At 45.0% G+C, this 26,251-nt stretch overlaps 1 protein-coding gene across 1 annotated transcript in view; it reads right to left on the bottom strand.

The window, feature by feature from the left end:
* CACNA2D3 (calcium voltage-gated channel auxiliary subunit alpha2delta 3) overlaps positions 1-26,251 on the bottom strand; it is a 961,034-nt gene that overhangs the window by 446,687 nt on the left and 488,096 nt on the right. Inside the window, 2 exon segments of the mRNA XM_058443425.1 lie at positions 2,829-2,942; positions 11,931-12,020. Of these exon segments, the coding sequence (XP_058299408.1) occupies positions 2,829-2,942; positions 11,931-12,020 (204 nt within the window).

Here is a 26,251-nt window from a genome sequence, read left to right on the forward strand (position 1 = left end):
TTTACAGCAGTGTAAAAATGGACTAATACAAATATATTGACTTTTAATGTTGATTGGTAATTGACAGTTTTTAAGACAGAACATGAACCAAGAAACACACACCTGTGCACTGAATTAAACTGAGGAAATGGGTCCTTGTAAAAGTCAATAGAGCGCAGCAATATGGAAAAGCCTGTAGAGTATCTAAACCCTACTCTTTGGGCTATTTCTTGTGGCAGTAGTTCCACAAGTGTGGTTCCCCACCAGCAGCCTCCGCAGCACTCAGGAACTAGTTAGAAATGCAAACTCTCAGCCTCACTCAGATCTACTGCATCAGAAGTTGTAGAGGAACAAGCCCTCTGGGTGATCCTGAAGCTCACTCAAGTTTGAGAACTACTGTTTTATGGGAATCACATTCCAGCCTTGAGATCATTTTTTTCTCTCCTGAACCCATTTCCCATTTTTACAATCTTGAAGATTGTCAATTACAACATGGCACAACTCTCTACTGAATAGCTAACATTCAAAATAATGGAGAAAGATGACTGCTCAGACATTGCTCATCATCTCACTTTAACACAATGCTGAGTCGTATTGGGTTTTTATGCGAGTTTATTACCTGCACCTTCACATGGAAGTTCATAAAGAAGAGAATGTATATGTATAAGAATGTCGTGGAACTCTCCAGAACAGGGCAGAGGGGAAGAAAGACTGCTGTTAACTTGTAATCATAAAAGAAGACCCTTTTGCTACAGAAAGAAAATCCACTTCTGCTTGATAATACTTGATAAGTAGATGAAACTGCTTTAAGTAATGTTGAAATTTCCAGAATTCTGGTTTCAATTAATCCAAGAACGCATCTGGCCTAAAATGAATACTACTCATTTGGAAAGATACACTGAAATTTGTGTTTTGTCTGGAGAATTAGGACTTTGCAGCCCTCATCCTATGCCTCTACAAGTAAGGACAGGGCATTTAAATACCAATATTCTTGGGTAAATGCTATCCAATGAATGTCACCAAGTGGGAAAGATTCACGTGATACAACATGTGAGACTCACATGAAAAAACTTGCTGTTCATAGAGCTGCTTATTAAAACTCCCCTTCACTTTCTTCTGCTTTTATAAATGGCTCTAAATAATGCAAAATATCCTTCACCATGATTTGAGATGTCATCTGTGAACATTCTATCTGGCTGCAAAATGTCCATGGCCCTACTCATGTTTACTTATACTGGAGCCTCCCTCTTAGCTCCCTCAGTCACTCAGCCACCCGGCAGGGCTGTGCATTAGGCCCTGCCAGACGCTCAGCACTGGGCCGTGTGCTAAAGAGGTGCAATTGTGTCAAGCAGCCTCCTCCTTTCACATCATGTATGTTTATTATGAACTAATTCGGGCCTCTACCTGTCTCTGGAAGTTACCACATGAAATACTGCTGACATCTAATATAACCTTGTCTAAGAGTGAACCTCCATCTACTTCAAGGGTTGGACTGAACTCAGTGTTTATGGTTGATCAAATTTATTCCTGGATATCCTCTGGGCAGGAGACATCTCAGAATCCCACATACTCAGTCAGCTCAGCACCGCCAGCTTTTTCTCCAGCTTCAGAGGTGATGGCTCTTTTCAAGACTGGTTGGCAGGGGAAGGAGTTGGCACCCATTTGGGGACCATGTTGCACAAAATGTATGTAGTCTTAAAGACCAGGCTCACACTTGGTGAGGTGAGATGCCAATGATAGGTGTGGACCAACAGTGACTAAGGGAATATAGAATGACACCTCCCATCTCATGTTCAGAGTATGTGCTCCCTAGATAGAGTTGAGGACACAGCTGTCATTTGTCTCCTGTTTCTTTTTACCAGTGTGTTTAATTAGTTTAATTCCCAGAAATTAAGTATGCAAAACAGATAATGCAGTACGGACTTGGCCTGGACTGACTCGTGTACCTATAGAGACAGTCAGGACAACACTACTGGCACATGTAGTAGAAAAACACCTTTGTGATACCCCCAGAACAGCACCCACTTTGATGTCTTTTCCCTGCTAAAATTCCACCATTTAGGTGAGACAGTGACCACCAATTGTCAGTCTACTGGCTGGTGCCCACTGAGAAACTTGTTAAAAACATGGATTACTGAACCACATCCCCAGAGATTTTGCTGCTGGAGGGGTGGGGTAGGATACAGGTATACATAATTTTAAGGATCTCCCCAGGGAACTCAGGCAAGATAACAGCTTGAGAAAACTCTGAGTTCAGGCACTCAGAATACACCAAAAATATTAATATCAGTCAATTAATAACCTCACAATGGCCTCAAAAGGTTAATAACTGTCAACTTGGAAAGCAAAGACAGGATCAGAATAGAGAACAGACAAGTTCTGACAATGGTGAGGAACAGTAGTGGGGGATAGAGAGAAGTTTCTGAGTGGTAATGGGGGCCATGGGAGGAACTAAACAAACACAATATGTAAAGGAGAGGCCTGCAGGGCTACCATGACTGATTTCACCATTCTATAGATGCTGGGCCCAACATGAAGCTCTGCCTCAAGGGAAAATAAAAATAAAGAAAAGCACAGCCCAATATGGATGAAGCACACTTAACAACGAATCTTTTCACAGAATACGTCCAATATGTCTTTACAAGTTTCTTCTCTCCTCCAAAAGTTTCATTTTTGAAAACAAGAAAAGCCAGTCTTCAGTTTTGGTCAACCAAAAAACACAAGGCTGAGAAACCATAGATCATTATGAGATTAAGTCTACATGAGGCACTTACTCATGGACAAGCTGGAGATTACAGTAAAGATTCTCAATGGAGTCCACTGCACAGACAAGATCAGCATCAACTTACCTTTCGATCTGGCCAATTGTATTTCGCAAAGATTGTATCATAGGTGTCCACCGCCCCATCAGTTATGAGCATGATGGCCTGACTGCAGATACTTCCTTGTCCCGTGTGGTTGAACTGGAGAAAGAAATAAGTTCAAAATAGTATACACATCAGAGAATTCTGTGTATCAGTGAAAAATCAGAGACATGAGACCTGGGACTAAAGAAGCCTTTTAAAATGACAGCACACTGTCCACCACCAAAACAACCTACACAAAAAGTCTTTCCACACAGATCACCACATTTGCTCTGACAAATTGGATCTTTAAGCCAAAAATAAAATTCTAAGCCCTCCAACCAACCAAACAGACCTTACCGTTGGCCAAGGGAATCCCAAAGAAATCTGAAAAAGTACTTCAGGCCATGCCAGGAAGTGAGGGATGGGTCAGACATGCCTGGTTATACCCCCTCCCTTTGGAGTTTTGGGAGAACTGATCAGCACTAATGTTAAAACCACAATCATAAGACTGACAAAACAGACTCTTTGTAGCAATAATATACAAAATTCCAACCTGACTCTGGCATAGCACTGAAAGGCAGATAGTAGGCCCTGAAGGAAATCAAGGTATTTTACTCCAAAATATATTTATTTAACTTATTTGGAAATGGCCATATAAAGTCTTCTCCTGTGGGGGATATTTGCATTCTCTAGAGAATTTCCTTCCCTTTCTAGGTCTTTTCCTAATCCAGGAGAGATTTAACTAAAATCTTTTAAGGTCTGAAAAGAGATATTTGCCATCTATTCTCTCTGAAGCCTGCCACTTAAGAGGCTTCATCTACATAACAAAACCCTGGCTTCCACGTCCCTCTTAACTCAAGGATTTCTTTCTGCTGACTTCAACTCTTTATGCAAAGCTTAATTCTTTCAACCGATTGCCAGTCAGAAATCTTTGAATCCACCTATGACCTGTAAGTGCCTCCATCCCTTTGAAATGTCTTGCCTTTCCAGGCTGAACCAATGTATACCTTATGTGTATTATGTCTTTGCCTGTAACTTCAGTCTCCCTTAAATGTATAAAACCAAGCTGTAACATGACCACAATTTAGGCATATGCTCTCAGGACCCCTTGAGGCTGCACCCCAGGACATATTCATTCATATTTGGCTCAGAATAAGTATGTTTAAATACTTTATCGAGCTTGGCTTTTTTTTTTCCCCAATAGATCCAAATACAGATCACAGGGGGATTTCAAAAAATACACAGGAGGTGGGAAGGAAGAGTCTAGGATTGCACAACATCTCTTACCTTCAGGCATGGACTGTGTTTTAGCAAATACGCCCAAAGAAGTTGGCACAGAAACGTTTCACGAACACATTATATGAGCAACGGGCTACCTGAGAGACAACATCTCTTTCAAAATCTAAATGAGGCTAGTTTGGGTGGATCTGATGAGTACAGAATGCAGCATATAATAAAATCAAGGAGGTTTTAGGCATATAGAGAGAAAGTCAGTAACATGACAATTCACATGAGAAGCCCAAGTATTTTCTTAATAAGGGCTCATTTCAAATTTATATTGTTGGCATGTAAACTTACGTATTAGTTTATACGTTAGCATGTATGGCATGCTGAAGTTCTAAGATTGCGCTCACTGGTATGTAAAACCCTAGACTTCTTCAACTTTCAGCTTTATATAAGATTTTAGAAGCTCTCAGCCTTTGTGAGTGGTAGGCAGCTAGAGTGACTGAATATGGTTGCCAGAGCAGAATGTCCTTCCCTGGAATCGGGGTGAAAAATTCCCTTAATGAATGCTATTAATGATGCAATTGAAAGTAATACAATGTCCTTTAAAATCCCTACAATTACATGTCAATGCTGCGAGATGGGAAACACATAAAAAATCTTCAACCTTCAGTAAGTAAAAACCTTCTCTATTAGAATCTGCAAAGTGTATTCATTTGTTCTAAAATTATTTGCTAAGTGCCCACACAGCACTAGGAATGAAACATACAAAAATCTCTTCCCTGGTGTAGCTTCGTATTCTCTTTGGGAAGACATACAAAAACAAGGTAAATAAGTAAACTACGTTGTATGTTTGATAATGGTGATGTTAAGGGTGGGGAAAGAAGAAAGCGAAGAAGGATAGGAAATGGGAGGGGGCAATTCTAGAAACCGTAGTCAGGGAAGACCTCACTGAGAAGGTGACATTTGAATTATACCTGAGAGATGTGAGTATCTGAGGGAAAGATATTCCAGGAAGGGCAAACATTAAGTGCAAAGGCACTGAGTGGGAGTGTGCCTGGCAGGTTCAATCTATTGAACCATGACACTGGGGAGGGATGGTGGCTACTCTTGGCTTTGCTGGCTGGCCACTGGTGAATGAGAGACCTAATAAAGCATTCAAATTAAAGATATTAATGCCTAGTCTTCAGGCACTTAGACATCTGATGTGGAGTCTGAAGTTGCAGTAACTTGAGAGAAGACCATACATAACTGGGTAGATGAATAGATAAATGGATGAATGGAATTGCCTTATAGCCATACTGAAACACAGCAAAGCCAACTCAAATCACGCACAGGGTACCACGGCATAGGAGAAAGCACTCGATGTCATCTCAGCAACACAGCTGTGTGCCTGGGATAAGTTTCCTTCCAGAGCTTTCATTCTTCCACAGACAAGATAAGAAGAACATCCCTAAGTGGCTGGTACACCACAGGTTAAATGTTCAATGTTTGTTATATGCCAGGCTACGAGTATTAACACGAACTTACTTAATCCTTACTAACCTCTGAGGTAGGTACTATAGAGACAGCCAGGTGGGAAGGGCTCCTTGGCAAAACTCCAACCAGCCTGTACACTGGGAAGAATGTGCACTGGGATGGAGCCACAGAAGTCTGTGTCATTTGCAGTGGGGAGGAGCCTGGTCCCTCCTCTTCCTGTGAGGAACCTGGAATTCAATCTGTGAGGTGGGAAGAAGCATGTACCAGCAGGACTAGTACCTGTTTCCCTTTTTTCTCTTTTTGCCCAATAAATCCCATTTTTCTTACTCTTCAAATTTCTGCAAGCTAAACTTTCGTGGCCATGTGACACGGATCCTGTCTTTAGCTGAGCTAAGGAAAAGTCTTGCAACACTATCGTTATCTTTATTTCACAGGTAGGAAACTAAGGCACAGAGAGATTAGCTAACTTGCCCCAGGTCACACAGCTACTATCTGACATAGCTGGGATTTGAATCCAGACCAACAAGCTCTAGAATCTACTCTCCAATTTAGCACACAATATGGCCTTTCAGTAATACAGGAAGGTCAGTGAGCAAATGGATAGGTGGTGGGGCTCCAAAAGTGTTAATCTCCTCCTCCTGCCTCTACTTCCTCCATCCCTTTTAGGGTTTCAGGGTCACAGGGGAGTCACCAGGGCTGTGATCCTGAGGGTGAATGCTCCTTACATGTGGTGCCCCAGACACTTTCCTCATGTTAGTCCTGGCCCTGGCAGCCACTCCTGCAACTCCGACTGCACATGTGCAATTGCGTTAATGGGCAGACGCAGCCCCTGACACTGTCATGTTAGTAGGTAGAAACACCTGGAAACTCCGCTATCACACCGCAAAGCTTTCCACACGACCACTATTCTACTGTCTTTATCAACATAACTTACTATTCCAGAAAATGCTTGCCCAGGAAGGTAAAACTTGCAAATAACCTCACTGCTTATTCCAGGAACTTCTTGAAAGACCCACCGATTCTTCAATATAGAGCATCAAAGGACAATTTACACCCTAAGACTGAACCCCTGACCTCAAAATCTTTCCCTTGCTATGTTCACCAACCCTCAACAGAAATATTAGGATTCTTACCTGATCCTAGCCAAGCCCCCTCCCTCATCTCCCATTAAAAGGTCGATCTTCAACCAAACTTCAGTCTCAATAAATATCTGGACATTGTCCTTCCAACTCTGGGAAGCTGCTAAGACTCTGTCCTTACTGCAGAAGAAAAAACAGCCTTGTAGCCTGGTCTCATCAACAGGTTGTCCTGGAGATGTTTTAGGGAGACTGCATTAAACACAGCCTTTGCACCACTGAATAAACTCAGCAACAAGCCAATGCATAAAAGTAATCTATGCTTCAGGTCACAAAAGCTTCAAGGGGAAAAAACAGAACGCTCTAGGATCACTGTTCATGAACTCATCTGAAAACATCCTGGAAAAATTTTCCCAAACACATGGAAAGAAAGAGAGGAAAAAAGAAGATATCTGAATAATGTGGACTAGAATAAAGAGCTGCCAGGAGCTGTTTATTTAAAAACAGTACTTTCTGCTCTGGCTGAGTCCCTGGTATTCTCTGCTGCAATCTGTAGCTGGAGAATTTTGAAGAATGCAATTAAATTCAAATGCTTTGATGAGTAGTATCTTTTCTCTTCATATTTGTCTAAAACTTTTTTTATTGAATAGCGAGAGTGATGAAAGTGTTTTCCATAATAATAACAATGACAAGGGCCTGATGATGAACTACAATTAGCTCAGTGATTCATCAGTTAGCAGTGAAATTTTCAATGCGTCCTGACATTTAGAGCATTTGGTTGTGATTAACAGTCTTTGAAATGTCACCGAATTTTATTTAATTGGCTAAGAAAAAATTTTAAAAGGTAATCACTGCAAAGATCACATTCATCGCCAAAAATGATAATTGCAGTTGTCACATGACAAGGTAGATGCTAACTACTGTAGCAAACTGCCTCTGTGTTCTTACAGAGTCTAATGAATGCAGCAGAGATCAATAGCTTGAAGGGGCTTAGAAGTTTATTTGAATGCTCCTTTCAAAGCCACTTGTATCAACAACTGCAAGCCTTTAAGTCATCTGAGCAAATACCGAAACTGAAATGCAGGTAACTGTAAGACAGAATTAACTCCATTTAATTATAGTAACCTCTGAACCATTCTAAGCTCCAGCCACAATCACAATTTTAAGCGCGTGCGCACGCGTGTGCGTGTATGTGTGTGTTCAAGAAATAACTTTTTATTTCATATTGACTTGTAAAGGCAGGCATAACACACAGGAAGATAATAATATCACTTGAAGGTCATATTGATGAAGTAGAAAATATTAATAGATAAAGCTTCATTTTCACGGGAGATTAACCACCTCTGTGTTTGTCAAAGAGTTTAGCTATTTAAAAGCCCACTGGCGAGAGATCATACGAAATGTTTCTCCCTATGAGATAAATGTGCACTCAAACAAATATAGTGCTAACTGCCAACCAATCTCAAGCTGGGACATTTTGTAACATTTATCGTTGTGTGTGTGGGTTTTTTTTTGTTTGTTTTTTTTTTTTGATGGCGTCTCGCTCTGTCACCCAGGCTGGAGTGCAGTGGCGCAATCTCAGCTCACTGCAACCTCTCCCTCCCGGGTTCAAGCGATTCTCCTGCCTCAGCCTCCCGAATAGCTGGGATTACAGGCACCTGCCACTAATTTTTTTGTATTTTTAGTAGAGAAGGGATTTCACCATGTGGGTCAGGCTGGTCTCAAACCCCTGATCTCTGGTGATCCGCCCACCTCGGCCTCCCGAAGTGCTGGGATTACAGGTGTGAGGCACCATGCCTGGCCTGTCGTTGTATTTTTTTAAAGAACATTTATTCGGCTTTTTGCTTTCCAAGATCTATACTCAGCTCATCTGGTTATCTGACTGACCAGACTCCAGAGGCATTTTTACAGGGGTATGGAGGGTTTTCCTGTTCAAAAATGCTTCCCTCACAAAGATTCAGGGTAAAAAAGTCCGCCATGTGTTGGTGATTTCTCTGGGTCTTAGTAGTCCCTGTGAAAGTCTGAATACACCTTCTTGGAGCATACAATATTATGCCCCAAAATGTGGTTGGTGAGCTGTAACTTCTACAAGATGCTAATACAGAGATGATGGTATGATATAAAGTGTTCCTGGGTTAGTAAGTGTGGGTAAACACGTTTTTAAAGGTTTGTTCACTGCAGGACTTCTCAAGGCCTTTGATATGCGCAAGTACCTTGTAAGTCTGCAAGAGGAGGATGGCATCTCCCCACCTTGACCACAACCCCCATGTGGGAGTACCTTGGCAGGCCAGCATTAAACTGGGCATGCTATGGGAAATAGTGTCTCAGGAGGGTCTGAGAATAAAGGTGATAGATGGAAGGGATGGACAGAGAAAGGGTACCAGGACAAGGAACAGAAAACAGAGGAAGGGGAGCAGACACTCCTAATGACTTGGGCAAGGAGAACCAAAGCATTTGCAGTGGGAGCTGCGTCTAGAGACCTGGGGTCTCAGTGGTCACCGAGGTGGCACTTCTCACCCAGCCCAGCACTGCTGAAAGGGAGCCAGGTCCTGCCCCATCAGGCTGAATCTCAACCCCACGAGAAACGGACCACCAGGACCGCCTCATGGGTGTGTGACATGCACAGCTGCACAAGATCACACTGAGAAAGCTCCACACTTGGTTCAACGTTTTGCTACCACTACCTTAAAATTCTCAATAACTGTGAACAAGAAACCCTGCACTTTCATTTTGCACTGGGCCTTGCAATTTATATGGCCAGTGCAGGGCAATTCCTATCCCCATTATACAGATGAGGAAAATAAGAGTGAGACTCAATCATTTTCTCGAGGCCACACAGCAAACTCTGGCTGAGTCAGGCTTCTCAGCCCAACCTGCCTTACTCCAAGGGCACAGACTTAACCATACAACAATCTCCTAACCCTTTCTCCTTCACCACTTAGGCCAGAGAACAGGGAAACAGAAATTCACTGCAGGGAAGACTCCCAAACAAGGGACTCCACAGCTCAGAGAAGTCTCCCCCTGCTCTGGCCACTAGGTTTTTGAGAGGAAATGAGAGGGAATTTTCAAATTGTGGCAGGTCTTTTCAATATCACCACCTGGAAAGACCCTGCTGAGATGCAGAGACCCAAGCCCTAAGAAGGCACCTGTCCGGCAGCCTAGTCCTCTGTCCTCGCCGGCTGTGTCACTAAAACTATTACTTTGCTGTCAACAGAGATGTACTGTCCAAAACACGGACTCTTACATAAATGTTTACATCCTGTAGCCAACAGCCCCTTGGAGCTCATGAGGTGAAAGGGGCTTTGGATTTGTACTGAGGAAGTTGACTTGGCACCTTCTCTCCTTATTTTTCTCTTCTCCTCTGCAGTCATGACACTGGCTCAGGACTGAGATCTAAACAGTCATCTTCGTGGCAACAGGTATTATTGGTAAAAGAGAGTCTAGAAATTAGGGCCTAGCCTTTCTTGAGAGGCCAGTATAGCTGAGTAGTAAAAACTCAAGTTTTGGAGTCAGGTATAACTAACCCACAATCCAAGTTATGAACTGTGGAGTGAATGACTCACCTGCCTGGGGCTCTGCTTGCTCACCTGCAAAATGACAACAGCCTGCCCTACAGAGCTGCCTGGAGACCAACAGCAGCAAGGCCTTGGGAGAATCTGCTGGTCTCCTGCTTGACACCTCAAGGCGATGTTGCTCCATTTAGTGCGTTTGTTCTCAGACTATCCCATGCCTTCTTCCTGCAAACCACAGCTCTCAAGCTCCCCAGCAGTTTGACAAGGATCATATAAAGCGGAAAGGAAGCAAGGAAAGAATCAAGATATTTCTTTTTTTTTTTTTTTTTTTTTTTTAGACTTTTTTTTTTTTTTTTTTTTTGAGACGGAGTCTTGCTCTGTCCCCCAGGCTGGAGTGCAGTGGCGCGATCTCGGCTCACTGCAAGCTCCGCCTCCCGGGTTCACGCCATTCTCCTGCCTCAGCCTCCCCAGTAGCTGGGACTACAGGCGCCTGCCAACACGCCCGGCTAATTTTTTGTATTTTTAGTAGAGACGGGGTTTCACCGTGTTCGCCAGGATGGTCTCGATCTCCTGACCTCGTGATCCGCCCGCCTCGGCCTCCCAAAGTGCTGGGATTACAGGCTTGAGCCACCGTGCCCGGCCAAGAATCAAGATATTTCTAAGCAATTTCTCTACACTCTCGGGATAGGTATTTTCTGGCAGTGACTGTGTCTCCTCCATAGTTCCAGCTTCCACAGGACAGGTCCTTCCCTCCATGGTCACAGTTCTTCTTGGGTAGCGTCCTCCACACCTCTGAATGGCCCATCTGAATGGCCACAGTGACTTGGCTCTGATGTCACCCCTCCTGCCTGTTGTACCCCTGCCCTAGAGAGGAGATGCCTCCTGCTGATGCTAATCTGGCTAATCTGTGGATTGCTTCATTTTCTGGTTTCTCAGCTTTTCCATCCCTTATGCCATCAATTGCCCGAATTAAACTCCTACTATTTAAAATACCTAGAGTGGTTTTTATTTTTCTTCTTCTTAATATCTTCACTGCTATCTCCCTAGTCCAAGTCACCATTATCTTTACCCAGATAACTTAATGGCCTCCCTGTTATTGTCCTTGCCCTCCTAGAGTTGCTTCTAAATACAGCAGCCAGAAAAATGCTGTTGAGTTCAAGATCATGTCATTCTCTGCCTAGACCCTCCAATGGCTTTCCACTCCACACAGTCAAAGCCCTCATTAGTGTCTCTACGACGCTACTCAATTTGGCTCCTGCTGCTTCCATGGTCTCATTCCCTAGCATTCTCTCTTCCCCACTGTGCTCTCATGGTTTGACCTCACTGGCTGGCATCTGGTTCCCTAGATGACTTAAATGGCCAGCCAGTCTCACTCTCTCGTCCCATGCCTATAGATCTGCTCAGTGTCAGCCAGAGCTGGCCCACAATTTTTTTTCTTTTCCTTTTTTTTTTTTTTTTTGAGACAGGGTCTCACTCTGTTGCCCAGGCTGGACTGCAGTGGCACAATCTCGGCTCACTGCAAGCTCCACCTCCCGGGTTCACACCATTCTCCTGCCTCCACCTCCGGAGTAGCTGGGACTACAGGAGCCCACCACCACGCCTGGCTAATTTTTTGTATTTTCAGTAGAGATGGGGTTTCACCGTGTTAGCCAGGATGGTCTTGATCTCCTGACCTCATGATCCGCCCGCCTCGGCCTCCCAAAGTGCTGGGATTAAAGGCCTGAGCCACAGTGCCCAGCCTGGCCCACAATTTTTTAAAACAACACCCATCTATTCTCCAGGGGATGAGAAAGGCAAATCAAAGAGGAACTTACATCACTCAGAATGTTGAAGGCCTCATTCAGAGCTATATCCAACATTCCAATTCCTTTGGCGAAAAGTTTGTCCAGATGCTCCCTGAAGTGCTGAAACAACAAAGCAGAAAATCCATTAGTGTCTGTCCTGTTATGTGAAACACCAACCTTGAATGAATTAGATATACGCCATGGCAAGACCAATGATTCTCAGAGCCAACCGGTCATAATTTACTTTTTCCTTCTACATTCAAAACGTAAGAACTTACTCAATGTAAAACTTACCTTCAATATTCATGGTTTAGCTTCAGTTACAGTTTAGGAAGAAAATCAGTTGAACTCTGGTGAAAAGCATTTACTTCATCTAAAATTGCCACTTTCCTCTCCAGTTTCATCATTGGTGACTCTTTTCCTCTCCTACCCCTACGCTCCTGCTCCTGATCACATTTAGGACTCTGCATATGCACCCCTCCACTGGGAACCCACTCTCAATCCATTCCCTGGCTCTCCTGCCACACTCTCTCCTATCCACTTTTCTTTTCTTTTTTTTTTTTTTGAGATGGAGTCTCGCTCTGTCGCCCAGGCTGGAGTGCAGTGGCGTGCTCTCGGCTCACTGCAAGCTCCGCCTCCCGGGTTCACACCATTCTCCTGCCTCAGCCTCCCGAGTAGCTGGGACTACAGGCGCCCGCCACTACGCCCGGCTAATTTTTTTTTTTTTTTGTATTTTTAGTAGAGACGGGGTTTCACCATGGTCTCGATCTCCTGACCTCGTGATCCACCCGCCTCGGCCTCCCAAAGTGCTGGGATTACAAGCGTGAGCCACCGCGCCCGGCCTCCCATCCACTTTTCACATCTCATATGGGCATAACCCTCTTCCCACCGCACGACGTCTTCTCAGACCACCAGCCTCTGAAACTAGCCTAGAATGCTTCCTTTGTGACTCCATGCTGCCATCAGGTACTCAGATCCACCTTTCACTGAGCACTGCATAATTAAACTCTGTCCCCACCTAAGACTGTGACATTTCTTAAGATACGGCATTACTCTGTCTTCATGTCTACCACATGTATGATACACACAGAAGGTGCTCAGTAGATAGCTCTAAGGAGCAAAGACGAAGACTGGATCACAACATGAAAACTGTGATTATAACAAGAGAGACACAGGCTAGAAATCCAGAAGAGCTCCAGGGAATAAGGAGAATGGGAGTGAGGCTCTTCCAGAGTAGGCCCTAAGACCCTTCTGGCTCTGCAGAAGCTCAGCATTAACTAGAGATTAAAGGGGACAAAAGAAAGTAACTGCGAAATCCCACACGTTTCTGCTTCCCAACAAAGGGGCAAGAGTGAATTCAGGCTCATGCCCAGGAATAGGTCAATGCACACAATGCATGTCCAGGAACACATGCATGTATGAGTGACCCAAAAGCCCACACCCAAAGCCCACACCCACGGTGGCACCACGGCCTTGCTTTGCTTTCCAGTCACTGCATTCCGAACCCCTTCCTTTTTCTTTCTTTTTTTTTTTTTTGACTGGAACCATGTGCGCCTTTATTAGCTGAGCCACTGCTTGAGAGGGATGAAGCGGGAGGAGTGGGTAGCCCCGATGCCAGGCCGGCCGTGCTTTATGGGCTTGTAGGTGATGAAGAACTCGCCCAAGTAGTGGCCGATCATCTCGGGCTTGATCTCCACCTGGTTGGAGATATTGCCGTTGTCGACGCTGACCATGCTGCCCACCATCTCGGGCAGGAAGATCATGTCCTGCAGGTGCGTCTTCACCACTACGGCTTCTCCATGGGTGGCGCCTCCTTCTTGGCATCGCGCAGGCGCTTCAGCAGAGAGTGTTGCTTCCGCCGCAGGCCCCAGTTCAGCCACCGCCGCTGGCAAGCACTGTACAGTGGCATCAGCTGCTCGTAGGACATGTCCAGCAGCTGGACCGTAGGACATGTCCAGCAGGTCCACGCCGCGGTAGGTGACCTTGCGGAAGGTCAGCTTCTTCTTCTGCTCTACTTCTGCCATCTTACTGGATCCTCAGAAAAGATCGCTCTGGTCCGCGCCTGCGCAGTTATCGCGAGACTCGCCTTGCTTTTTCTATTGAAATGGATTATTCTCTCCCCAAAGGCATCCCCACTTTTGTCCGCTGGGGAAACTGGCTGGAGGAGTCACCAGGAGGGAGAGGAACAGGAAGAATGAGCTCATGGAAAATATCCGCCCATGATTTCCTTGCTAAGGAGTGGCTTTCTCTTACCACGCCCTAACACCCAACAACGCCCCAGGCATGCCATCAGCACTCAAGATGGTGAAACCCATTCATGATGTGTCTAATTGGCCACACTGCCTTAGGACCCCCAAAATGATCATGGAATCAAAAAGGATCGTAGACACAAATCTTAGGGCATGCTGATTGTTTTAAGATGCTGCTCTGTCTCTCCTTGGGTCCCCTCAGAAGCAGTAGGAGCCCCCAGTCACTGAGCTGGGCAGAAGATTTGCTGGCAAGATGGTGCCAGTGTGAACTCCAAAGTTTGGGTGGGTTTTTTATGGTAAAAACGTTTGAATGACACCTGGGCCTAACATGAATCGAGGCTGAATTTGAAACTGGTGGCTCACCTTGGGCACATATACAACCCACAAGACCCTCTTCCCTGGCCTGCTCCACACTCACAGCAACCTTGCTTGCCCTCTGGCCCATCAGAGCAGCCACGATTATTGAAGCCTGCCTGATGTTAGGCCCTTAAAAAATACGGTACAACTGAGTCTTCATGACAATCATGTGAGGTTCCACCATCCCACTTTACAGATAGAGAGACTGAGAACTCTGTCCAAATACACACACCACATAGTTGCCTGGCCCAGGTTTCAATCCAGGTCAGCTACACCTACTCTAATGCCCTTCTTCTTTCTGCTATATACCTGTTGTTTCTCTAAATTAGCAAAATAATTTTTTTTTTTCTTTTTGAGCACCTTGTATGCCAGGCACTTACCATGGGCTTGACATATACCTGGGCAGTCTGGCTCCAGAATGCTCACTTTAATCTCTGCTCCTGGGTGGGAGCTAAGTCTTCAGGGGATGAACAAATGGCTTGAGTGATGGGGGAGAGGAATGGTGAGGGCCAGGGAACTAGGCAAATCTCAGGGCTAGGAGCCAAGCTTTGTGCCTCTCTTTTCTTCCTGCCCAGTTCTCAAAGCCCATCAGGATGCCAAGTGCATGGCAGGTCCTCCAGGAATGCCTGGTGAACAAATCCAGGCAACTGACCAAGTCCAAGAAAGCCAGGTGTCCCAGCTGTAGTTGGGCAGGAGGGGAGTCTGCCTTCACCAACAACCACCCCCGGTGGAAATCAGGCTTGTGACCACCATGAGGACTTAAGCTCTGAAAGTGTCAACACACAGTGGTCCCCACACCCTCCTGCACCCACCTAGGGACAGGGAGCATGATGAAACACCCATCACACAGCTCACTGAGAGGCTGGTCATGAACCAGCCCTAGATTCACAAAGCTGTGGCCAGACTCTGCCTTTACAAGTTCATTCTATTTGCCTGATGTCATTTCTGCCAAATGCCTTTAATTGCACTCAGTCACACAAGTTAACACAGCATTTTTTTCTTTTTTTTCTTGAGACGGAGTAGTCTCGCTCTGTCGCCCAGGCTGGAGTGCCGTGGCGGATCTCGACTCACCGGAAGCTCCGCCTCCCGGGTTCACGCCATTCTCCCGCCTCAGCCTCCCGAGTAGCTGGGACTACGCACCCGCCACCACGCCTGGCTAATTTTTTGTATTTTTAATAGAGACGGGGTTCCACCGTGTTAGCCAGGATGGTCTCCATCTCCTGACCTCGTGATCCGCCCACCTCAGCCTCCCAAAGTGCTGGGATTACAGGTGTGAGCCACCGGGCCCAGCCTACACAGCATTTTTTTAAACAACCTGCACAACATTTAATTTTTCTTTTCATCTCTGTGTAGCTCATGTGGCACTTCAGGCAATGGTTGCTTTTTTACAGTTGGACATTTAGATCAAATGTAACAACGTGTTATGGAGTTCCCCTTAATTCGCTTTTATAACAGGGTCAGTTGTGATTTTGTTTCTTCCTGGTACATATCTGGTCCATATATTAGATGGAAAAACTATCTTCTCAAGTTAAGGACTCCCAAATGATGCCACCAATAAAGGACTCTCTGTGTTTCTTTCTCCCTCCTCTCTCTCTCTTCATGTCCAAACTCCCTCTTCTCCTCCTCCACACCCTGACCCAGATCATCGTCCTGGTCTTTGGAGCTTCATTTAGCCCTCTGCCCAACTCTCCTACACAAAACCAGCTCTTGCTTCCCAGAGAACTACCTCCTATGATACGTCCTCCACTAAGAGCTGCTCTGTCCAGTTAGGTAGCCTTGAGCCACATGTAGAATTTACATTTAAATGTAATTATTAATAAAATTACCTAACATTAAAAATACAGTTCCTCGGCCGGGCACGGTGGCTCACGCTTGTAATCCCAGCACTTTGGGAGGCCGAGGCGGGCGGATCACGAGGTCAGGAGATCAAGACCACGGTGAAACCCCGTCTCTACTAAAAATACAAAAAAAAAAATTAGCCGGGCGTGGTGGCGGGCGCCTGTAGTCCCAGCTACTCGGAGAGGCTGAGGCAGGAGAATGGTGTGAACCCGGGAGGCGGAGCTTGCAGTGAGCCGAGATTGCACCACTGCACTCCAGCCTGGGCGACAAAGCGAGACTCCGCCTCAAAAAAAAAAAAAAAAAAAAAATACAGTTCCTCAGTAGTGCTAACCTCATTTCAAGTGCTCATTAGCCACATGTGGCTAGTGGCTACTGCACTGGACACTGCCAATTAATGAACATCGCCATCATTGCAGGAAGTGCAACTGGACAGTGCTGACCCAGAGACAGGGGTTAAAATGGACCTTCCTTCCCATCAAGCCATAGACTAATTAATGGTGAGTCAGAGGAAGGTCTAAGACCTGGACCCGGGGACATGTGTGAGTTTTGCCTGCCCAGCATCAAGTCCCCTTCTTCTGATTTTCCTTCTCCCACCAACCTGTAATTCATATGATTTGAGTGAAGCTAATGTCTCTCTCCTTCCCTCCCTCCCAGCTCAAGGAGTGGGACCATTTATCAGACCTGTCCAGTCTATGAATTCCACCCCAAGGGCCACAGTCGTGCATGGGCATTGAGCCAATCCCTGGACTTCTGCTGGCATGTGAGAGGAAGGACTCTCTCTTTCCATGAGGATTGCTGAGAGGAAGCCTAGGGCTGTCAGCAATCATCCTGCCACCGCACAGGAGGTGCACACCTGAATGAAGGTAACAGCCGCAGAGAGCAAAGCCCACATGGAGGAGCCAGGACAAGATGGCGACAACAAGGCTTGAGCCCCTAGATCCAGGCATGCCTGGCCTTTTAGGTAAGTGAACCAATACCTTTGCTCCTCTGCTTAACCAGTTTTAGCTGATGTGGGCCACTTAATTGAAAAGATCCCTTATGATTACCACAACCAAACCAATGACCCTGGCTGCCGAGACCAAACCTCATGAAAGCTTCCCCTGCATTACAATGATCTTCCTCTTCTCCCCTATGCCCCTCCTCCCCTTCTTAATCACAGCCATTGTACTGTGCCATGGGTTTACCGTGCCTGTGCTAGACTGAATACAGCACTTTATACAGAGCAGGTTCTCGGTGCTCGAGGCTTTAACAGCCAGTGCTTTGACGACCCATGGCATGGAGGAATTTGTTTTTTGTTGTTGTTGTTTTTTTTTTGAGACAGAGTCTCGCTCCGTCGCCCAGGCTGGAGTGCAGTGGCGCAATCTCGGCTCACTGCGAGCTCCGCCTCCCGGGTTCACGCCATTCTCCTGCCTCAGCCTCCCCGAGTAGCTGGGACTACAGGCGCCCGCCACCACGCCCGGCTAATTTTTTGTATTTTTAGTACAGACGGGGTTTCACCGTGGTCTCGATCTCCTGACCTCGTGATCCACCCGCCTCGGCCTCCCAAAGTGCTGGGATTACAAGCGTGAACCACTGCGCCCGGCTGGCATGGAGGAATTTGTGATTTTGCTGATGATCAATCCTAACCATGTGCACCCCAAGGGTAATGTCTGGAAGCAAAGGAAGGGGCCTGGCTGACTGCCCTGCATCCTCTTCATCACTACAGATTTATTTTTCTCTACTCCCAGTTGTGGTCATTGTAAGATCCAGAAATTGTTATGTTTAATGCCATCATATCATTGTTATTGTGTGGAGGCAATTGGTATACAGGCCTTATGAACTCTGATTTAAAAAAAAAAAAAAAACTGGCCAGGTGCAGTGGCTCATGCCTGTAATCCCAGCACTTTGGGAGGCCAAGGCAGGCAGATCACAAGGTCAGGAGATTGCAACTGTCCACTGAACCCCCGAGACAAGTGGCTTTAGTTCTCTGGCTTCAATTTTGCCTGCTGTGAAATGGGGATGGGAAAGCACCTGAGTAGTGGGTGGGGTAGTGAGAGCATCAGTGCCTCAGAACAGCAGGCAGGACTTCCTTCCAATTCCTGCTCTCACATTCGTCCTCTCTACAAGCCTGAGTAAGACACTGCCTTATCTGTGCCTTCATTTCCCTCTGATACTTGGGGGTACTGGGTTGACTTCTCCCTGGGGGACCCGAAAAAAGAAGTCATCTGAAAGAATTTTGGTGACAGAAAAAAAACATGAGCCTTTCATTTCATATTCACTAAAACAAAGGACTGTCTTCAATATACGAAAATTAAAACAGACTACATCTCCAACGCTTTCTATGCCCACTTCCTGGGTTGCAACTTTATAATCTAATAGACCTTGGAAAAGGACTTATTTTGCCTTTCGAGGGCCAGGTTTTCTTAAATGGATAGAGACACGTAGCTGACTTCACTGACCCCAGGACCTGAATGCCTCAAGGGCACAGCTACAGAACAGAAGGCTCCAGATCGCCCAAATCAGGGAGACGCTCAACAGCCGTGTACCAAAAAGTAGCCAGTTCTCATTATTTTTCTCAATTAAAATAAACCATTTATTGGAAATGGTGACAGTTCCATTTTATTATTAAACCTCAATAAAGGAGGAGGAGGGTGGTTCTTTATCTTTGCTTCAAGCTACTCACGCAGCATATGCTGCTGCCCAGGAAAAAGCCTCGCTTCCAAAGCAATTAGTGCAGCTTAATGCCTGGGGAGATGAGCCCACGCCGGCGCCCCCACTCCCGGTGCCCAAATGCCAGCAGCATGGCCACATCCGCTTATCTCTGACAAACAGCCACAACGTTCAGGCCAGCAGAGGATCCCGGTGAAATAAGCCTCTCCTTCACCAGTATTCAGTTTAGTTGAATCATACTGATGACTCTCTGTGATCATAGCAATCATGTTTTTTCCTGTCTATGTAATTATAATAAATATTTGCGTCCTTCCAATTAAGAGCAAGGTGTCAAATGGACATCAGCGGACAAAACAAGCCCTTGAGAGCTGGTGGTCCTGGCTAGGAGTACAGCCGCTATTTGGAGGGAAGGCTAATAATAGCCATCTATCAATAACACCCATCAGGGTCATTCGAGTACTGAATTTTGTACCCATTAGAAGTGGACAAAGGTTGCTGCAGCAACTCCACCACGGGAAGGCTTCAGAAGTCGCCTCACCAAGCCCTTCAAGGGCAGCCAATACTGGCAGCGTGACAACTGTATGCTAGGCATCACATGCTTTTTGTACATGACTTTGCTTAATCCTCCTAACACCCCTAAAAGAAAGGTACTATTACATTCTTCTTTAACATGTAGGCCAAGGACACTAGAAAGGTCAAGATGGCAGAGTGGGTTTCAAAGTGCCAAGTCCCATATCTGAACTCCTATGCAATAGGGCCCCTTCCCAGGGCCCAGGGCCCAGCTCTCTACATCCCTGATAAAGTACAGCATGCAGGTGGGTGCAGAGACTTTAGGTTCATGTGCAAAGCTAAGATCCCATGCAGGGCTGGTTTTGAGGGGATGCGACATATGCAGTGACCCAGGGTCCCATTTTCAGAAGCACTCAGTGTTTGGTTTAATGCTTTGCTACCACTGTCCTGAAATTCTTTACAATTGTATTTTTTGAATCTGTGATTTGTACGTGAAATCCAATGGAGCAATGGAGCATGCCTGTGAGCAGAGGAGACACCCAAAAGACGGTGTCTGCTGCTCCTTGCTGCCCTGTTCACACACAGCACAGAATTCTGGTGTGCTGCTACAGTGCAGGTGTCCTCAAATGGGCTTCACTTTAATAGGTCACTTTGCACTGTGGCTGTCAGGTAGCTCAAGCTCACTGGAAAATTAAAATTAAGGCATTAAACGTAAGAGTATTCTGTAGCGCCTCTTTGATTTTCAGTTCTATCAGTAAACAGACACAGGATTGCCTGCTTTCTCCTAAAACAGAGATGTGGCTCCTATCAGCCTAAATGACGAGCAGGGTCCCAACAGCCGTGTCTACCCTATTCTGATGCCCAACTCCTCAGTGAGACTTCCAGATAAGCTCACAGGATTCTGTGGTCCCACTACTACTGTGCTCCAAGCCCAAAGTGCAGAAGCCCATTTTTCAGAGGCTCAAAGGGTGCCTACACCTGTCCTCCCCGCTGATTTGGATATTACACCACAAGATTATCTGATGTAAATCTGGACACTTCTCTTGATCTAATTCCTCCTGACAACACACACACACCCAACCCTAACCTCAACCTGGGACGAGTCTCTCATATTCCCATTTAGTCTGAGAACTCCCTTGGCTGACTTTTACAACCTCTTTGGGGCAAATCTCTCAGGGATGTTAGGGCAGTGCGGGGCCAATATATTTTATAGATAAGGCACATATCTTGTGACATGGCTACCACCAAGCCTCGGTTCCTGTAAATCAGACTGTCATTTAATTCCTATGGGAAGCAGTGACATGGTATTCCTCAAAGAAGAAAATAGAATGGCTGAAGAAAGCTGGTAGGAGGGAGGCAGGCCCAGCTGTTTGCAATTTGGGGAAGACAGTACAGACACTGACAGAATGGCATCTGAGCTATTCCCCGTTTCTCCTTTACGTGTGTGTAACAAATTGATGTGTCTGAAGGTAGCAGCTGTTTAATGCCAGTGCCAAATTAGAGAAAAGATAGATCTCCTGGATGTGAACAATGAACGTTATTTCATCCAGGTAGTCAGATTAGCTACATCCTCATTTCAGTGGCAAAAGCACTAATTATTTCATGCAGGATGATGGTGATGAGCTCAGAATCGGCGATTCTCTACAATTGGGAAATACCGAAAGTGGAATGGCCCCTCCACCTAAGCAGTGCACATTTCCAAGTAACTGCTGAGAGGGAAGGACATGATGATTACCATGCCCGTGAACAAGGCCAGCTCCAAGAGGAGCCGTATTATGTGAGCTCATCGTCCTTCTTGTGAGGTCATGTGGACTTGTCAGTGCATCTCAGGGAACTAGGCTTTGCGAACCCCTGAAGGCCTGGGAAAAGCCGAAGCCCAGTGCTACATGGACAGGACGCCTGTGTTGTGTCTCCTCATGGCATGGCAGTGTGTGTACACAGTAGGCCTCACCCTTCACGTCTTTCTGACATTTCCAAAGGTCTCCATTTATCCTTTATGAACTTCATGAAAATCTTGACTTGATTCAAATGCGTTTCTTGGAGGAAGAATGCTTTCAGTGGCTGCAGCGTGCCAGGATAGACAGAAGTCAGTTTCAATTCATTACAAACACAGTGCCAGCTCTGAGGATGCCTCAGCTCAGAAGAGGTACATATTGATAGCCAACACCCAGGGGGAACGTGATGCTGACCAGTGCTGTGGGTGCCAATGCACTCGTCTACATCAAACCATCACCTCGCAGTCACACCTACAGTTCTTTGCACTCGATGCAAGCTATGGCCCAGGATGCGGGGAGCAGCGTGTGCTAAGACACAGGTTAGGAGTCATATTCCCCACTCAGTGGTGGCTACATTCATTTCTGGGAAAGCTCAGCAAAGAAATGTGACCCCAGGGACACCTAAATTTGGACTTTTTCTGTATGAGCACTTGGAAGATTTGTAGAGTTTTATAAAACTTGTATTCAATTAAAATGTGTTTCAATGATCTCTGTATTTTGCCATGCTTAATTACATATGGGTATTAAACTTAATTGTCTGAATTTCTTCCATTTTTATTCGAGTCTGTGAGTAAACAAATACCCTGTAAGGCACTGTGTGTGTGTGTGTGTGTGTGTGTGTGTGTGTGTGTGTGTGTGTACGTATCAACATTAATTTGACCTTTGACTAGTCCCCTACTAGTGAAAATTTAAATTTTCAGTATTTTATGTTTTCAACATTACTATAGTAAACATCTTTGTACTCACATTGCGGTGCATATGTGTAGTAAGATAATTATAACAACCTCATGGAAGATAAAGAATTGAGTCAATAATTTCTTCATTTATACCATGCAGAGTGACTGTGAGGACTTAATAAGATAATGTAGACAGAGTGCTTCATACAGAGTTCAGCATATAGTAGGCAGTCAGTAAACACTAGATCTTATTAGTAGGGCACCTGTGGCTTGCAATCCCTTATGGCACTGTATTTTTAGTCTATTAAAGTATCCAAGTTGAAATTCTAGAAACAACAATAAAAAAAACCCAGACTCTACATACAGAAAAAGGAAAGTCATTGGCTCCTAGAATGAGAAGACTGGCAGAGCAGCTGTCTCAGTGAAGGGAGGGACAGGGGACCCAGTGGTGGCCTCAGGGCTCAGTCTGTCTTCTCTATGATATCTCCTGGCTCTACTTGGTTTCATTCCCTCAGCAAGCTCTTGAGCACACAGCTGCCTACATCAGTGGTCTCACATCCTCCTAGCTCAGCCTGCCCACTGGCAAGAGCTAGGGTTGCCAGATAAATATAGGATGCCCAATTAACTTTGAATTTTGGATACATAACAGTGAATATAATAAAAATGTATTCTTCATCTGAAATTTAAAGTTGAGTGCCCTGTTTGTTTGTTTTGCAAAATCTGGCAACTTTACCCAAGAGCAGTTTCAGCAATATTGCTATCAGAAAAGACCCCAGAAGTACTCTGATCAGGCCAACTTAGGATGTGTGTCTGGACTTGAGCCAATCAGGTGGCCAGAGAATGGGACCTCTGACTTATTCAGGTCTGGATCACATTGCCACATCTGAACTTGAGAGTGTGGTGGGGAGAAATGGGGAAAGTCCTACCTAACTTCACCAAATGGGTTTTCTAAGGACAGAGGGATTTCATAGAAAGGATGAGAGAGAGGGGTGCTGGACAGATAAGAACAGTCTTCTCAGAAGAGGTGCAGCCTTTTAGTGGCAGTAGCAAGGTCCATATTCTAGAAAAACACGCTGATGCAGGCCAGGGTAGCAAAGGTGTGCCCAAACACATGCACTTCCACATGCGTGTTCTGACTGCACTCATTTCCTCTGCAGCAGCATGTGGGGGCAGATATACATGCAGTGAGAAGATCAGATAAAGAAAAATGGTAGCTTTTCCCAGGGAAAATCACAACATGCTTCTTAAAAATTGGATAAAAGGGTTTCTAGAAAATAGGTGGTCCAGGGATGTTTTTAGGCCCAGCAGAAAGAGAGTGCCCAAGACAGAAGAGAAGAGACTGCTACCGTCAACTAATATTCTCTGGGTGCCCTCTACACACCAGCCTTAGCTCTGAGCCCTCATGAGTTCAATCCTCACAACAGTCCCCAGACAGAAGGTAGGGTACTCTTATTACCCTCCTTTTAAGAATGAGAGAATGAATTCACATCACTTGACTAGGTCTCACAGCTAATAAATGGTAGAGCTGGAGCTTATATCCAAGCATTTGTTCTCTAAAAAAGTTTTTTTTTACCAGAAACATTTTACATTAGAAAATTTTAATTATCAACTCACATCCAATCTTGTTTCATCAATATCCTGACACCATCTACGTCGACGTCCCTTTTGGCAGCCAGCCTCCAAAATGGCCTCCTATGATTCTCACCCACTGATAGGCAGACCCTTGTGTTGGGCCCTCTTACATTACACCAGGGGTTGGTCTCTGCAACCAAGAGAATGTCATAGAAGTGATGGTATGCCACCTGCAAGATTAGGTTGTAAGTAACACTATGGCTTCTATCACGGTTGCTCGTCTGATCTCTATTGGATACTTCCCTCTGGAGGAAGCCAACTGCTTTGCTGGAAGCAGCCCTGGGGAGATGCCATGGAGTAAGAAACTGAAGCTTCCAACCAACAGCTGTCAGGGAACTGAAGTCTCTTTCCAAGAGCCATATGAATTAGCTTAGACATGGATCTTCCATCCTAGCTATCCCTCGGAAGACCAGCCCCCAGCCTACATCCTGAATGCAACCTCACTAGAGACCCTGAGCCAGAACAACCCAGTCAGGCTACTCCTGGGTTCTTGAGTCCAGGAACTACATGAGATAATAAATGTTTGTTGTTTTAAGCCTGTGGTCCCCAATCTTTTTGGCACCAGAGACTGGTTTCACGGAAGACAATCTGTCCAAGGACAGGGGTATGGGGAGGTAGCCGGGGATGGTAACGGGGCGGGGTGAAGGATGAAATTGTTCCACCTCAGATGATCAGGCATTACTTAGATTCTCATAAGGGGCACACAACCTAGATCCCTTGTATGCACAGTTCACAATAAGGTTTGCACTCCTGTGAGAATCAAATGCTGCTGCTGGCTAATCTGAGGGCGAGCTCAGGTGGCAAGTGCTTGCTCACTTGCCCGCTACTTACCTCCTGCTATGCAGCCTGGTTCCTAACAGACCAGAGACCAGTATGGTATTTGATCTGTGGCCTGTGGGTTGGGGATCCCTGTTTTAGTTATTAAGTTTAGGGGTAATTTGTTCCACAACAGCAGATAATTAATATACTCATCTAGATTATTGAGAAGCACATCCCAGATAACATATTATTTCATCTGTAAACATTTTGAAAACAAGCCACAATACATGTTTCACTTTATGTCACAGTTACACAGTTTGAATGAGGATTCACATAAGATCTACTCATTGTGATTGAGATATCTCTTAAGTCTCTTATTCTAGAGTTCCCTCTCCATTATTTTTCTCACAAGTTTTGTTGAAGAAATAACTTGTTGGTCATGAAGAGCATTCCAGAATCCAGATTTTACTGATTGTATTCCTGAGATGTCATTTAACATGTTCTTCTGTCCCTCTATTTTAGTAAATTGATGGTGAGATTGAGCAGTTTGATTGGATTCAGATTTGACTACATATTTAATTATTTATTTATTTGGTATTTATTTATTTATTTATTTGGTATTCATTCGTGATGTTTTTTACTTCCCTCCAACAAATGAGTAGTAGTCTCCTTGCGATGATGGTAGCCATCAACGACCAATGCCCAGATTCATTAATTCATCAGAAGCTGTAACATAGTGATATTTTAATTTCATCATCTCTCTTCATTTATTAGATAACCAATTTCGGCAAAGAAGTGCTTCCTCTTTTGCACTATTAAGTCAGCTGAAGAACCACTTGTAGAAGAAAATTGGATAAATGTTAGCTGCCCTTCATTTCTTTGTTGGTTTTCAAAATAAAGATTGGTCCGAAGGTGATCAATGAGGATCTCCCACACCTTTTTTTTTTTTTTTTAAGTATCATCAAAGGCTTTTCTGCTTCATCATTTTAGTCTCAGCATGGGTTGTAACATATATTATATGTTTCCAAATGTTGATGATTTTTGTGTTTTTTGGGGGAGTGGTGGAGGGATATTTAATTTATCCCATCTTTGGCCAGTGGGAGCCGCTTCTCTTCAGATTTGCTACCAAGTCCCCATAGAGTAGTTGATAGTTTCCTGCTATCACAATAAGCAAGAAGTTACAGACTCATCTTGTTCATCTTCTGCCCCTAACCTAGAATCGGCCATTTCTCTAAGGAACAAAGAAATTCACCATTCTTAACCATTTACACTCTATTATCTCTGTATTTTCCTTAAGCATACACCTGGGGAATGAGAAGGAAGGAGGAAGAGAAAAAAATAACAGAAGAGAGCCAAGTAAAAGGGCAAAGAAGAAAAGTATAACATGGCCATCTGAGAAGCTTGCACAAAACTTGGTGCAAACCTTACTCCAAAAACCTGACAGGCAAAGTGACAAGTAAATATGGTGGGGAAGCACTTCCTAGACTCTGGTCTAGAATTTACTCCAAGGACAGGAAACATGGTGAGGGAAAGATTGGCATTAGAACAATTTGATGAAATAGGCAAGAGTTTTGTGCTTGAGTAAGACAGGCTCTGCCCTGGGCCAGTACCATAGTGAGAATTCAAATTCTATCCTCAGCAATGGAAGGGGCCTCCAAGGACACCCATTAGGTACAACATCCTCT

This window comes from Hylobates moloch, unplaced genomic scaffold, assembly GCF_009828535.3.
Source record: "Hylobates moloch isolate HMO894 unplaced genomic scaffold, HMol_V3 SCAFFOLD_8, whole genome shotgun sequence".
Classification (NCBI taxonomy): Eukaryota; Metazoa; Chordata; class Mammalia; order Primates; family Hylobatidae; genus Hylobates; species Hylobates moloch.